The sequence below is a fragment of the Apium graveolens genome, chromosome 9 (genome assembly GCF_009905375.1).
Source record: "Apium graveolens cultivar Ventura chromosome 9, ASM990537v1, whole genome shotgun sequence".
Classification (NCBI taxonomy): domain Eukaryota; kingdom Viridiplantae; phylum Streptophyta; class Magnoliopsida; order Apiales; family Apiaceae; genus Apium; species Apium graveolens.
The window spans coordinates 183,941,467-183,957,290 of NC_133655.1; the positions used below are offsets into that span (position 1 = coordinate 183,941,467).

A 15,824-nucleotide genomic window follows, 5' to 3' on the forward strand; every position below is an offset into this window, starting at 1 on the left:
TAAAGACATTCATTCGAAGTACCTGTTCTAGTTCTGACACCTGCCTCAGGATTTCCAATTATCAAATCAGGTGTATGTGATTTTGTCCACTTCCTTGCAGATGGAAGATTTTCTCTAGAACTGGATGCTCTCCCATGATTCATGCTGTCTTCAGTTTCATTTTCTGATGCTCCCCCTGAAACTATGCTCTCTGAGTTGGATCCTTCAGTATTTAGATTTTCAGTACTTGGCTTATCAGAACTTGACGAATCAGAATTTGAAGAGCCAGATGTATGTTCTGATGCTTCTTGAGATGTGATAATATCTTGAGTATGCTCCCCCTGCATTGGTGCATCTTCCTTTGACGTAGTCACCACAGTTTCAATAACATCAGAGTTTAATCCATCAGAATTTACAGTATCAGGACTTAGACTGTCAGGACTTGAGGTATCAGAATATGAATCTTCATTTTCAAATCTCAGCTGATCATGATCAATGCAATCTTCAAGTCCAGTGATCTTCTTGTCATCAAAAGAGACATTGATAGATTCCATGACCACTTTTGTTCTCAAATTATAGACTCTGAAGGCTTTTGTAGAAAGTGGATATCCAACAAAGATTCCCTCATCAGCTTTTAGATCAAACTTGGATAGCTGTTCAGGATGAGTCTTGAGAACAAAACACTTACATCCAAATACATGAAAGTATTTGAGATTTGGCTTCTTGTTCTTCACCATCTCATATGGTGTTTTTCCATGCTTGTTAATGAGTGTTGCATTTTGAGTAAAACAAGCAGTCTGCACAGCTTCAGCCCAGAAATAGGGTGGAAGCTTTGCTTCTTCAAGCATTGTTCGTGCAGCTTCAATGAGAGTTCTATTCTTCCTTTCAACAACTCCATTTTGCTGTGGAGTTCCAGGAGCAGAAAATTCCTGCTTTATTCCATGATTTTTGCAGAACTCTTCCATTATCAGATTCTTGAATTCAGTGCCATTATCACTCCTCAAAATTTTCACAGAATCTTTGATCAATTTATCCAGATGTTTGACATGATCAATCAGGATAGATGCAGTTTCACTTTTTGTGTGCAAGAAATACACCCATGTATATCTGGTGAACTCATCTACTATGACCAACGCATATTTCTTCTTTGCAATAGACATGACATTCACTGGACCAAATAGATCAACATGAAGCAGATAATAAGGCTCAAGAATTGATGATTCAATCTTGCTCTTGAACGAAGATTTTCTTTGTTTAGCCTTCTGACATGAGTCACAAAGACCATCAGGAACAAACACTGATTTTGGCAGTCCTCTCACAAGATCTTTCTTGATCAGTTCATTTATCTTGTTGAAGTTTAAATGAGAGAGTTTCTTGTGCCAATTCCAGCTTTCTTCAGTTGAGGCTCTACTTACTAAACAGATTGCAGAACCATCAGAACTTGTTGAAAGCTTAGCTTCATAAATGTTACCACGCCTGAATCCCTTTAGAACAATTTTTTCTTTAGATTTACTAACTATTTCACAATGTTCTGCAAAGAAATCAACATGATAACCTCTGTCACAGATTTGACTTATACTCAGTAAGTTGTGTTTAAGTCCTGAGACCAGAGCTACATCTTTAATGATGACATTCCCAAGATTGATATTGCCATATCCCAAAGTTTTTCCAATGTTGCCATCTCCATAAGAAACACTTGGGCCAGCTTTCTCCACAAAGTCTGATAGCAGGGCCTTATTTCCAGTCATATGTCCTGAACATCCACTGTCCAGAACTAAAATATTTTTCCTGTTGCCCTGCAATCAAAAAGACCACTAATTATTAGTTTTAAGGACCCAGACTTGCTTGGATCCTTTGGCCTTTTTAGGTTTGTTAACATTTGCAGCGGATTTGGCATCAGATTTTATGTTAACAGTTTTCTTATCAGAACTTATACTACCAGACTTTGAATCAGAACTTACACTAGAAGGAACAACAGAAACTTTCTTTAAAGAAGGTTTTATTTGATAATAATCATAGTACAAACTATGATATTCCTTACAAGTATAAATGGAATGCCATAAACTACCACAATGAAAACAAGGATCTTGTGGTTTGTATCTAACAGACTGACTCTTAACTCCTGATTTTGTAGATAAGGAGTTAATATTCTTATTCTTCCTGCAAAAAGAAGCCAGATGGTTAGAACTTCCACAGTTATGACACGCTTTCCTAGGAGCATCAGGAACAGATTTATAGTTATTGCTTTTATTCACACCTTCCTTTCCATTCCTGTTTTTCCTAGGTGATTTTACCTTGTTTGCATTCTTAACATCTTTCAGCTTATGCTTAAGCTGCTTCTTTGTCATTAAGCCTATGTTAACTTCAGCTGTCTTTTCCTGTTTTAGTTTGTCAGAAGCTAATTCCTTTTTAACTTCTGATTTCTCATTTTCAGATTTTTCAGTTACAAACTTAACAGGTTTTAACTTCAGCTTTTGCTTATCAACAGGCTTAATTTCTACAGTTCCTTTTTCATTTTTATTTTCTCCATAACCTAAGCCCTCTTTCCAGTTTCCACTGCTTAGCAAATTTTGAGTTGTTTTGCCAGAGTTAGTCCAAGTTCTGATAATCTCTCTCTCCTTTTCTAACTCAGTTTTTAGAGATTCATTCATTTTTAGCACTTCATCCCTAACATAAAAAGCATCATCTCTATCCTGCTGAGTTTGATGGAACATGACTAACTCTTTTTCTAAGAAATCATTTCTTTTCCTAAAAGCAAGATTTTCAGAAGTTAATCTTTCACATGTTAAAGTTTGATCTCTATAACTAACAAACATGGTTTTAAGATATCTTCTCAACTCATTAATATCATCAGTATGAAAAGCATAAGTAGTCTGAGGTACCTTTGTTTCAGCAGCTTCAGAACTGCTCTCAGAACTTGATTTATCAGCATTTGCCATCAATGCATAGTTCTCCTCACTTTCAGAGTCTGAGGTGTCTGTCCAGCTTTTCTGCTTTGTGACAAGAGCTTTACCTTTGTCACTCTTGGTCTTCTTGCAATCAGGAGATATGTGGCCTTTCTCACCACAATTATAACATTTAACATTAGCGTAATCTCCTCTGTCAGACTTTCCTCCTCTTCCTTCAGATCTTCTGAAATTCTTCTTATCAGAACTTATGCCTTTTCTGGAAAACTTCTTTCCCTTCCTGAACTTCCTGTATGCAATCTTTGTGATTCCTTTCACCATAAGAGCACACAGCTTCATTATCTCCTCATCAGCATCAGTTTCAGGCAAGCTTTCAGAATCTGAGTCATCATCACTCTCAGAACTTGATGACTCAGTATCAGACTTTATGATAAGAGCTTTACCCTTGTCTTTCTTTGAGGAAGGTGGTTTGGGGGATTCCTCTTCAGCCTTGAGAGCAACTGTCCTTGACTTTCCTCCTTTCCTCTTGCTTCTTTGTTCCATCTCAAGTTCATGAGTCTTGAGCATTCCATAGATTTCATCAAGAGTTGTTTCATCAAGATTGTAGTTGTCTCTTATTGTTGTTGCCTTCAAATCCCAACATTCAGGAAGAGCTAACAGGAATTTAAGGTTTGTATCTTCAAGATCATACTCCTTATTAACCAATGACAAGTCATTCAAGAGTTTGACAAATCTATCATATACATCAGTCAATGACTCATTAGTCCTAGAGTCAAAGTGTTCATACTCTTGAGTGAGTATTGTCTTCCTATTCTTCTTAACTGTTTCAGTTCCTTGACACCTTGTCTCTAGTGCATCCCATATCTCCTTAGCAGTCTTGCAGTTGATTACCCTGTTTGACATTACATTATCAATGGCACTATGCAATAAGTGTCGTACCTTGGCATCCTTAGCAATAGATGCTATATCTTCAGCAGTGTAATCACTCTTTTCCTTTGGTACGGTCTTTGCTGCTTCACCTGCAACTACAACAGCGAGCTTGGTAGGTTTGTGAGGCCCTTCCTTGATTCTATCAAGGTATTCTGGATCTGTTGCTTCCAGAAACATGGTCATCCTTACCTTCCATATGGGATATTCAGATGGTCTCAATATGGGAACTCTGATAGTCTCATATCGACTCTGAGTTGATGTCTTTGATGATTCCTCAGTTTTGGTAGGCTTAGTTGGAGTTTCTGTGTCAGGCATGATTGTGTTTGGATCTTTAACTGTATGTGTGTTAACAAAAGGCTCTGATACCACTTGTTAGGTCACACTTTCACTGTAGAGGGGGTGAATACAGTGTTTATTACAATCAAATCAAACTTCAAGAACTTATGTAACAAAAAACAAACTTTATTGAAACAATAAACTCTGTTACAATCTGGAACTGTTATCTCTCAGTGATGAACAAAATATCATGAGAGCTGCTAGGGTTACAGTAAATAATATTCTCGATAATGATAACACTTATAGTGTAAACCCTATGTCTGTGTTTATATACTACACAGTTACAAGATAATCGCTAATTGATATGGAATATAATTCTGCTTCCTAATATATATCAATCAGATATCTTCTATTCCAAGTATTCCATTCTTCACGGAATTCCTTCTTCATGCATATCTCTTCTTATGTTTATCTTGATCTTCTTAACTTTAATCAGCTACTGTCCTTATCTGATCGTCCTTCAGCACTTAAGTTCTGATATCTATCTCCTGATGCTTATCTCTTGATAACATAAGTATTGATATCCCTTAAGTTCTGACGTCCAGTATAAGTACTGATTTGTTCTGTTCAAATAAGATCTGAAATCTAAACATAAAACATATTAGCCATGACATTATCAAATATATCTAACATTTACATTCAACCCCCCTTCTGTAAATCTCATTGTTAGTCCACTGGGAATAACACTAACTCATAATTCAACAATTGTTTTTCATTCAAAGAATTTGTGTACAACGGCTTCCTGCGGCAATGTACTCAGCAGTTGAAGTGAAAATTGACTTATGTTTCTTACTAAACCAAGAAACCAATCTGACACTTAGAAATTAACAACTACCACTTGTGCTTTTTCTAAATATTTTGTATCCAACAAAATAAGCATCTGAGCAACCTATTAGTTTAAAGTCTGATTCTCAAGAATACCATAAGCCTAAATTCAAGGGTCTTTTGAGATATTTAAAAATTCTTTTCACATCTAATAGGCGTGGTTCCTTTGAATCTGTTTGAAACCTTGCACACAAATAAGTAACATACATGATATCAGGTTCACTAGCAGCCAAATATTGGAGCGATCAAATCATACCTTTGTAGTTAGTTATATATACCGATGAGCCAGTATTTAAATCTAACTTAGTTGTATGGGTCAAGAGAGTTGTAGTAATTGAGCTATCTTGCATTCCAAACATATTGAGCAAATTCCGGTATATTTGTCTTAATTAATAAAGATCACTTATTCAGTTTGTTTTACCTGTAATCCTAAGAAATAACTCATCTTTTCCATCATACTTATTTGATAATTAGACTGCATAAACTTGGAAAACCTCTCATAATTTATCATCAGTATAGCAAAAAATTATATCATCAACATATGTGTGAACTAATAACAAGTACTTACCATGATAGATGGTAAAGAAGGTACCAAGCCCGACCTGCTCCAACCCGATTGCCATCCTTAATACACAAAAAAATATATTTTCAGTTAAAAAGATTTTGTAATAAATCAAAAGACTTTATTATGACAATAAACAAAAATTTATCAGAACAATAACGGAATATATAATGGATGTAATTTTTTATTTAAAATAATTCAAAAAATTGTAAGTGTAAAAAATATTTAGAGTGATAAGAATAATGAGACGTTTGGTTCAGAAGTCGGTATGAGTTTGAAATCAAAAATCGGTTAACCTGATATGGGAATGAGGAATAATTCCTAATATTATGTATTTGGTTCAGTGCCGTTTAATTTTAAATATAATCAGTGGCTCAATCCTGATTATAAGCTCAATCTTGATTCTAATACTACGTGTAAGTATACTTTGTACATTAAAATTAAGTTCTAATATAATTTTAAACAAAAATTTAGTAAAAACGTATGTGATTAGTAAAATATAATTTAACTAATTAAATAATAATATGATATTTTTAATATATAAATCTTAGTATTGGCATTAGATAAAATTTATTATGATCTTAAAATTAAATAACATATTAAATTTAAAATATGCATATTAAATTAAATTAAATTAAATAAATAATAATAAAATAATAAAATTAAATCTCATTTCCTCGTACCCCAACTCACCCCTGTACCCAAGGCCCTAAACACTTTGGGAATTAACTGTTTGCTGACATGGCAGGTTATAATTGGATAATAGACCTGGTGGGACGTGTCTTGACTCTTTTCTTACTCTCTCTCTCTCTCGCGTTTAAAACCCGTTTATCGCTATCGGCGATTTTGTAATCTCTCTCCCGTCGACGATCTCTCTCTCTTCATCAACCGGAGAGATTTCTAGGTAATATACGTGTGTGTATTGTTTTATGTAAAAGTATTTTAGTAGTGTGAAGTAGTTACAGTTCACGTAGGTACAAAAAGAAGTGATTTTTCCCAATCTAAATTTTAAAAATTAGGGTTTTTTAACGAATTGTGGCGAGATTTGCATAGTTAGTTTGTAAAGATTGTATTTTTATGCGTTTCTTGGTGATCAATTTACTGAATTAATGTGAAAATGTGATAGTTTTGCTGTGGAGAAAGAGCGGGTTGATTAAGAGAAGCGTTGCTTGAAGCGGTAGTTGAATTGCGAAAGTGAAATGAAGAATCATGAACGAGCTGCGAATCTTGCTCTTTTAGGTCTGTTTTGGCACTGTTTGTTAATTACTACTTTGTTGTGTTTGTGAATTTTGAATTGGTACATTTAGCAAATTATGTGTTTTATTCGTTTTGAGGCTCGTTAAATTTGTAATTGAATTAATATTTCCTATAGTTGGCTTAAATTGTTTTAATAATATAGGACATCTATCCGACTGTAGTCTGCGAAGGAGCAGAATTTTGTCTTTGTTGTTTACCATAGTTGTCTGGTTCCACCTGAGAAGATATTGTTTGTGGTTATGTATTCTAGACTGTATCTTTTATCTTCACAAACAACGTGAGTGTGGAGGTGCATTCTGATAATTTGTGATTGAATGGCGTTTCTTTGTCAGAAAGTGTAGTACTACACATACATACAAGGACACGTGTATACATTTATAGATATTAACTGAAAGAATAGCCCGGAGGGGATAATATGATTACTAGATGTTAATGTTTACGTCAGTCAATTAGCAAAAAAAAATGTTTACGTCATTCTTTGTCTATATTTGGACTTTGAAATTGTTTTTTTTCTTGCTAATCGGTTGATTTATTTATTGTCGCACATGTATGCTCTGCCATATAAAGATTTACTCGTTTAATGGAACCTTTTGTCTTATTGATTATTAACTTATATCTTATTGGATACAGGTTTAACTCTGGCGCCACTAGTTTTGAAGGTGGATCCAAATTTGAATGTTATTTTGACTGCAAGCCTTGCAGTATATGTGGGATGCTTCCGTTCTGTCAAACCAACACCACCTGCAGTAAGTATAATGAGGCTCAGGCTTTTAGGATTTGCTTATTGTTTTATTGTTTTGAACTACATCTTGTACTCTGCTAATCATCTCCCCCCCCAAAAAAAAGAGTTAATAGTTTGTTGTATTTCATTTTGCAGGAGACTATGTCTAAAGAACATGCAATGCGATTCCCATTGGTGGGAAGCGCAATGTTGTTGTCTTTATTCTTACTTTTCAAGTTCGTGTCAAAAGACCTGGTTAATGCTGTTTTGACTGCTTACTTCTTTGTACTTGGAATCGTTGCTCTTTCGTATGTTCTCATCTCTTACATTTTGCTACTGCATTACATATCTATTCCACAAGGGGTTCTGTTTCTTCTGACTCGCAATATCTTTACTCCTTTTATTATAGGGCAACACTGTTACCTTCAATTACAAGGTTTTTGCCAAAGCATTGGAATGAAGATGTTATAAAGTGGCGCTTTCCTTATTTTTCATGTCAGTATATTTTTTTTTCATACACTACATATTCTAAAGTGCTCTTGTGTCTATTTTACCTGTTAGCTATATATGTTGCACAGACTGTTGTATGGAGTGAGGGTCACGGCACATATAGTGTGTAACTCTAAATGTCTGAAAATTGGGTCTGCGGGGAACTGCCCTGTTTCTGAACTCGGGGACATAAACATAATTCATCAATAATTGATGTCTGTTTAGATTAAAATAAGTTAATAGCAAAAATTAACGGAACTCAAATTAGGCTTAATTTTGCAAATTGCGCATCAGATCCTCTTTTTTTTCTTCTCATCTTTTACTTTTACATCCAAAGTTAATCCCATATGTGGTCTTCCAGTTGGTCAATGTATCTGCATACTCGAGTAATATGAAACAAATAAGTGCCGTTTTTGAGTGACGGACACAGTTACTTAGGCTGAAATCACTTTTTAACCAGAAAATTATATGTATTTTATTTCTACTTGCATAGATGTATATTTATTTTCATCGGAAGCATTTAAATTTCTTTTATCTTCCTTCTATATTCAGAGTTTCCTAAGATCACGTGCTATAAAAATTTATAATTTTAATAAGATTACTTCTTATCAAGTTACCTTGTAGTGCTTCATTTTGTTACGCATTTACATGGCGCGTAGAAATCACTTCTTAACTAGAGTAGTGAAAAATGAAAATTTTCTAAATGCTCAAGGTTACTTTTTCAGTCTTCTTGGTAATGTATGATTGGTTGGGTGTTCAGTTTTGATGACTGTTGATCTTGAGGCATATATAGGTCTGCATGTTGAAATACTTTTGACGTTATCTTTTGTTGAAGCAGCTTTGGAGGTTGAGTTTACAAGGTCTCAAATAGTTGCAGCAATTCCTGGAACATTTTTCTGTGCATGGTATGTTTCACAGAAGCATTGGTTGGCTAACAATTTCCTGGGCCTCGCGTTCTGCATTCAGGTTTGGTAGCATTGACTTTTGTAGTTGCAGAGTCATGATACAGACAATGCACACCTAAGTTAATTTCACCATTATTGTTGAATTATATACTGTGATCAGTGATAAGTATTAGATATGTAAAAGAGGCATGGAAACGAACTTTGGCGTATCAAACTTCTGAATCGTTAAACATAATTGGGAAAAAATCTATCAACTTGATAACATGATTTGTCTAATATCTATGTGTCACATCTCGAAAGAATACATGCTTCTGAAGTGAACTGCATTTACTCCCTGATTGTGTGCAAATCGTAGTTTATCGTTATTCACTTTTATTGTTGTGCTGTACAATGTCTGAGATTTGAAGATCATGTTTTTTGTCTTGGTTATTCTCTATTGCCAGATCTTACTGGTAGTGGAAACAGTTTTGCTTATTATTCTTGAAACTATCTTAAATTTATTTTGAATGATACCCCCACCCCCACACCCCTTATACGAGAATCTTGAGTTTAGTTTTGAGAAATTTATTTTCTGCATGTACATTGCAGGGAATTGAGATGCTCTCGCTGGGCTCTTTCAAGACTGGTGCTATTCTTTTGGTATGCTTGAATTGTTTATTTATCTTCATATGGAAATCAATTTTTCTCACTTCAAATATATACGAGCGTCTTACACTATTTCATAAAGAAAGTGAAATATATTCAAGAAAGTATCTGCTCAGTTTTAACTTTATATGTAAATTATACTTGCTAGTAAACACTGATATGTTCGTTATTGGTACGTAAGTTGCACCGTTTATTGATTAATGTTGCTTGCCGCATCACCGATTTCCTTTTATAAATAAGCGTCAGTTCCATAAAGGTTATTGTTAGCATGTTTATTCTTATTAATCTAATATATGCAAACATAAGCTTTATCTTATATCCTGAATACTTTCCTTCCTAAAAATTCCAGGGTGGGCTTTTTTTCTATGATATTTTTTGGGTCTTTTTCACCCCGGTAATGGTCAGTGTCGCCAAATCTTTTGATGCTCCTATAAAGGTTAGTATGCTGACTCAGTTAAATGCTTTTGTCTAGGCAAATAGTTTTTATCGTGTGTATCTATGCACATATACCTAATATATTATTTTTATCCTGATTGAGTGGGGTGCTCTTGTTTTCTCTAGCTTTTATTCCCAACAGCAGATTCTGCACGTCCTTTTTCGATGCTCGGGCTTGGTGACATTGTAATTCCAGGTACTATGTTCACAAACTTTAAAAAAATTATGATAATTTGATTGTTTACTGGTCTTTTTCCCTGTGATGCTACTGATACCTAGAATCTTCAAAATTCCTTTTATTATGACTAGAATACTTTTTATTTAGGTAGTACGTATTGAAAGTAAGAAATTATATTTGATATAAAAACAATAAATGAATTAACACAAAAATTGGATATTTGAAAATTTATTGGTCTGTGTTGTGGTGAATCAGTTGAAGTGATTCTCTGAAACTCGTCAAACTTAAATAGAATAAGTGTTTTTTTATTTCTATCAGTAGGAAAATTTATATGGGCTAAGGTTCCCAAAGTTAATTTTAGATAATTATGTTAAGTATATAAAGTTTAGTCAGTTCTCAATACAAAATCAAGGCTATATTTGTAAAATACAGGGGGTTAAAAAATGCCATTTAACTTTTACATACAAAATTTTAATCACTTTAGATCATTTACCTAAAGTTAAATTTAGGAACCTTTTTCTCAAGTTATATTATAAGTAATGATTTAACATTCAAAATAGTTTACTTGAATGCCTGATTCTTGTGTTTTTAGGCATCTTTGTTGCACTGGCATTGCGGTTTGATGTGTCTAGAGCGAAAGAGAGCCAGTATTTCAAAAGTGCTTTTCTAGGATATATCGTTGGCTTGGTCCTAACTATCATTGTGATGAACTGGTTTCAAGCTGCTCAGGTGGGAACCCTGTTCTTGTTATATCTTTGGATATTATGTTTAAAAATATATGTTCTGTTCTTGTTATATATTTGGATATTACGTCTAAAAATATATGTTCTTTCCGTAAAGAGTTACAAGAATATATTTGATGAAACAGACATTTGTTAGTGCTGCATTGGCTTTACCTGCCTGAACACATACACACACACACAAGGATTATTGAAAGGCATTTCATTAGTGGCATCTAGAATGATAGCATCTATATGCTGAATGAAAATGGAGCTCTATGCCTATATTTTTTTCATGTTTTTACTTGGCCTTTTCCCCCATTGCAGCCTGCTCTTCTCTATATTGTACCTTGTGTGGTTGGATTTTTGGCTTTTCATTGCATTTGGAACGGAGAGGTTAAACAGGTATGTCCTTTTTTGCTTTTAACTGATATTTACTAGGAGCTACTTTGTATAAAACTGCCTTTTTAAAGTAAGCACAGGTTTGCCAAATGTGTTTGCAAACTCAGATCAGTGGTATTAAGTTCTTACTGATTATGATAGAGAGTATTATGGCTTGATCTAATATATAGCTGATACTAATAGTTGATGCTTGTTTTATGAAACTGTTGTGGTAAAGTCTAAAATTGTTTACTACTTCCTCTTGTGTGCAGTTACTGGCTTTTGACGAGGCTAAACTTTCTGCTTCTCAAGATAAAGATGAGGACACCAAACCGAGTAAAAAAGAGGAGTAAGATGAAATCTCATAGAAAGGGAAACACATTTTGGCTTGTGGTTACAAACTATAGTTCATATTTATATGTATCAAATTCGTTTTAGCTTGTAACTAACATAGTCAATCGCCGAAACTTCTTTGTAAGAATTTGGTGTTAAAATATTAAATAAAAATATAGTTTAGAAGATAGGCCCAACCCAACCCACTATATCTATCTTCTTCACCATTTTCACCCTTTTTTTCTACCAATCATCTCTCTCAACAAACCCATATAGCATATTTTCATCAAATTTTAAATTTCCGAGTAAAGTATTGTTTCAATAGTTGTAACCAAGAACATAATGTACAGATACCGAAGAACCAATTTCAATTTTTTTTACAACAAACTTTCACATCAAGGATCTAATTTTCAAAACTATTTATGGAACCCTTACCACCATGACCTGTTTAAAGGATGAGAATAGTTGATTATAAATAATAGTTGTTTGTGGAATTCTAATGCAAGAAGCCAGAAAATTAAGAGAGCGGATCATTTTTAATTGAAAAAGAAAAGTAGGTGAAGTTGCGAGAAAGTTAAAAAAGGACAGTGGGATTCGAAATTAATTTAATTAAAAGTGAAATATGAAAAAATATTGTTATATTTGTGTAATCTATTAGTTTGTCCGATTTAAAATCCACGTCTAGAAATTATGTTTTTAAGTATTTTACGTACATAGTTGTAAGATTATCTAGCCGTAAGCAAGGAAATACCTTTCTGGATCCGAATCTTGCTAATTTCAGATTTATATAAATGATTTTAAGAAGTTATCTGCACAATAATTTTAGCAAGGGTATGTGGCTGATGCCATAACAAAGTGCTATCAAATGTAGATGTCACGGAATATGTGCATCCAGATGCTTAAATTTTCAGGATCATATGTAGTTGGTCTATTGATCTCCGTCCCAATTTATCTGTCATGTTTAATTTTAATTTTTTGTGGTTAGATTGACTCAAATTTAATCGAAAATTTCACATAATACCTTATTGAATATATATATAAAAAGTATATCATTAAAAAATATTTTTAATCTACTTCAATATGTATTTTTCAGTTTTTCAAAATAATGAAATGATGAGTTTTTATTTATGATCAAAATTAAGTCAATTTGATCATCGAAATTCAAATAGAACATATAAACTGGAACGTAGGGAATATCAGTTAGGCACGTAAAGATAAAAAGAAAAGGCTTGCAAGATTTTTAGAACTTATAGAACCTGTTTTGGACTAAACTTAAAAAATTGCTTAAAACTTAAATTAGCTTAAGTTGTAATGTTCACTTGAAGAATACATTTTCAACCTCCAAAGATCAGAATGAGAACGCAAGAAACAAAATCTTTAACTTTAAGTTTCCTCCCAAATAAATCATGTTTGACTTATAATACAACTACATCATCAACAATACACAAATTCTATTTAGCTGTGACAGAGGAGAGATGAAATATAGGCCTCATCGAGTTTGATTCTAAATACATAAGATTTCATTCTATCAAATTATTTTTTTCATAACTATTTTCCATAACTATTACTCCCTCCGTTATTCCAGATTTTTTATATTGAGATGGGGGATCGACACGTATTTTAAAACTTCCGCAAAATATGGTTTACTAAAATTTTAAATATATATTTTTTAAAATAAAATTATAATGTTTAAATTTTTATAATGATTTTTTTTAAATAAATTATAGAACCTTTCCCGCAACTTCTGTATTTATTATCGACTATGTTTTATAATAGCCTTAAAATGCGTGTTAAGCATGAGTAAAAAGTATGTAAAGGCCCGCAAGAGTTGGTTCAGTTGGTTAAAGTGAGGATAACTATCTTCTTGGTCACATGTTCGAATCCCACGGGAGGAGAATTTATGATCATGCCTCCTGAGTCAGAGTATGTCGCTTGAATGCGGTTTAACTTGGTTTACGTGGATTGCAGGCTATTGCGTGAGCCCGTAGAGTTTACCCAGTGCGCACCCGAAGGTAGCGGCTGCGGGTTATCTACGATAAAAAAAAAGTATGTAAAGAAATGAGTGGAACAGAGGGATAAATAAGATCCCTTTGTATTGGTTTAAGACATTTAAGAAATATCTATTTTATTCCAAGCAATAAAATTAAGTGTGATCTTATATCTCTTCTATACTTTTGATAATCTCGTTCCTTTTTATATTTCCTGTAACCTCTTTAGTGGTTGTCCCTTCTTAGTGAATTATAATCTTGGTATCAAAGTTATGGAAGATTAAACCCCCTCCTCTTATTTCTCCCAACAAACCGAATGTCTTACGGTGACTTACTTATGCTCTAAAGAGAGTATACTATGTGATTGCCCCGACATGATATCCTCTCACATTAGAAATCTAATGACTAGAAATGTACTATGAAATGACTGCTATAATCTTGAGTTGTGGCCCTGTACGCTGCTATGACGGTGCGACGATGGATATATGCTCAAATTATCGCATAGGTTTCATAGTTGTTTAAACACTTGTGTATTCGTAAGACCCCTTTATCCCAAAGGTGGGTTTAGAGGAATAAGGGTCATCACTACTACTACTAGTCCTAATAAGCTCACTTCTTCCTCTTCATTTACTTCTTCTCGTTATTCTTTCAGTTTTTCTAAAATGAAAAATAATGATATTCTTTATACTGTAGATTATCATTATGAACACAGTAAAATTCCTATTACTGAACTTCCTTTATTGAATCCATATAGAACCTTTACTAAAAAATAAAATGACATCTCTTGTGTTGTAAAACAGGTTCTTTATCCCATAAGGCGATAGAAGCTAGGGAGCTCGTACTAGCTTCGAAACTAGAACAAGTCCCTATCTTGTCTACTGAAGCTGAACATGTTATTTCAATTCAACTAGGAGAATCATTGCCAACCCAATGACATATGAATGGTTACACTTATCTCCATTTTGGAGCAGTTCGAATGGCTTTAGCACTCTATGGAAGATAAGGCTTGCAAATAGTGGCATGAATGGCACTTTTATACACCCGTTTTCAGCAATATGCACATGCATGTATTGCAACCAAACAACAGTCAATGCTGGTACCATGTTCGTGACACTATTTCCAAACTTCAACATGAGGCTTTACGACCTTCTCATCTATAAAAATTTTAAAGTTCAGTTACAGATTGTTGGAGCACCTCAAGTGGCAGGAACTTATATAACCTCTATTCACTATCAAATGTCAAATCGGGTCCAAAATCATTCATTCGGTCTTAGTCTTCCTAGAACACAAACGAGGCTTTATGTATGGAAATAGAGGCTCAGTCCATCTCATCTTATATTCACGTGCCAAACCAAATTTCTAAAGACGAACTTGTCAAACTTCTTCCTGATTCACGGGTGACACATTATGAAAAAATCCAGATGAGACAATCAACCCATTCATTCAGTAAAATTATCATTCTTCAGGAAAAAGAATGGTGCAGAAGTGATTGTTTTCAAAAAACATAATTCTTCATCTTCATCGGATACATCCATTTTCTCTTCGGATATGGACATGATTAAAGATACTCCTTTAAACGTCCCTATCCATTATTTTGACTCTAATGAAAAACCCATCTATGCATTTAGCAAAGATGGTCTTATCTTTTGGGGAATATGTAATTGTAAAACATGTCTTACAGATCAATGGGATGATGAATAAAATTATCCATCCAGAAGAAATGGAAAAAATAAAAAGAAGTATATGCAAAAGAGTTTACAGGAACGCTACGAAAAGGGATATCCAGAAGTTGGACTATTAGGGGAAGCATCTTGCAAATTTGATTATTACGTTCTTTATCCAGAACACCAGAAGAATGCAATATGATGCAACCAGCCTCGTATGATGAAGATTTTCCTCCTCACAGTTTGATCATGACAAGGCTTCTCATGTTTTAAAAATCAAAATCCAACAACTAAGAATCCAGATGGGTCAAGTAAGCAAATCCCTCCTGCAAAGGCAATTTTAAATTGGAAATCTGAAAAATAAGCAAATCCCTCCTGCAAAGGCAATTTTAAATTGGAAATCTGAAAATGCTGTGACTCAAAACATGGTTTTGAAACTGATAATGGTGACTCAACAAATGATATCCAAGAAACTTGAGCATGGTCTGTCATCAATCTCAAGCTCCACTGGGCAAATATAAATCAAGACTGAATCCCTTCATTATGACCTTATACAGTTAACCACAACTAT

General features: G+C 33.8%; 2 protein-coding genes across 2 annotated transcripts in view; one reads left to right on the forward strand and one right to left on the reverse strand.

Annotated features, from left to right (window-relative positions):
- LOC141685780 (uncharacterized) overlaps positions 1-5,599 on the reverse strand; it is a 31,859-nt gene extending 26,260 nt beyond the window's left edge. Inside the window, exon 1 of the mRNA XM_074490864.1 lies at positions 5,545-5,599. Within this exon, the coding sequence (XP_074346965.1) occupies positions 5,545-5,599 (55 nt within the window). The remainder of the gene's footprint in view (positions 1-5,544) is intronic.
- A 691-nt stretch (positions 5,600-6,290) lies between these two features.
- LOC141686764 (signal peptide peptidase-like) lies at positions 6,291-11,789 on the forward strand. The gene is made up of 12 exons (XM_074491822.1): positions 6,291-6,442; positions 6,665-6,777; positions 7,426-7,541; positions 7,673-7,824; positions 7,926-8,011; positions 8,844-8,971; positions 9,499-9,549; positions 9,905-9,991; positions 10,117-10,186; positions 10,761-10,897; positions 11,215-11,292; positions 11,541-11,789. Exons 2-12 carry the CDS (start codon positions 6,738-6,740, stop codon positions 11,619-11,621), a joined length of 1,026 nt encoding a protein of 341 aa, XP_074347923.1. The 5' UTR covers positions 6,291-6,442; positions 6,665-6,737; the 3' UTR covers positions 11,622-11,789.
- Positions 11,790-15,824: the final 4,035 nt, after the last annotated feature.

Coding starts and splice junctions, on each gene's coding strand:
- LOC141686764 (XM_074491822.1), top strand. CDS start 6,738: ATGAAGAATCATGAACGAGCTGCGAATCTTGCTCTTTTAG. Junction 6,778..7,425: donor TGCGAATCTTGCTCTTTTAG/GTCTGTTTTGGC, acceptor TATTGGATACAG/GTTTAACTCTGGCGCCACTA. Junction 7,542..7,672: donor TCAAACCAACACCACCTGCA/GTAAGTATAATG, acceptor TTCATTTTGCAG/GAGACTATGTCTAAAGAACA.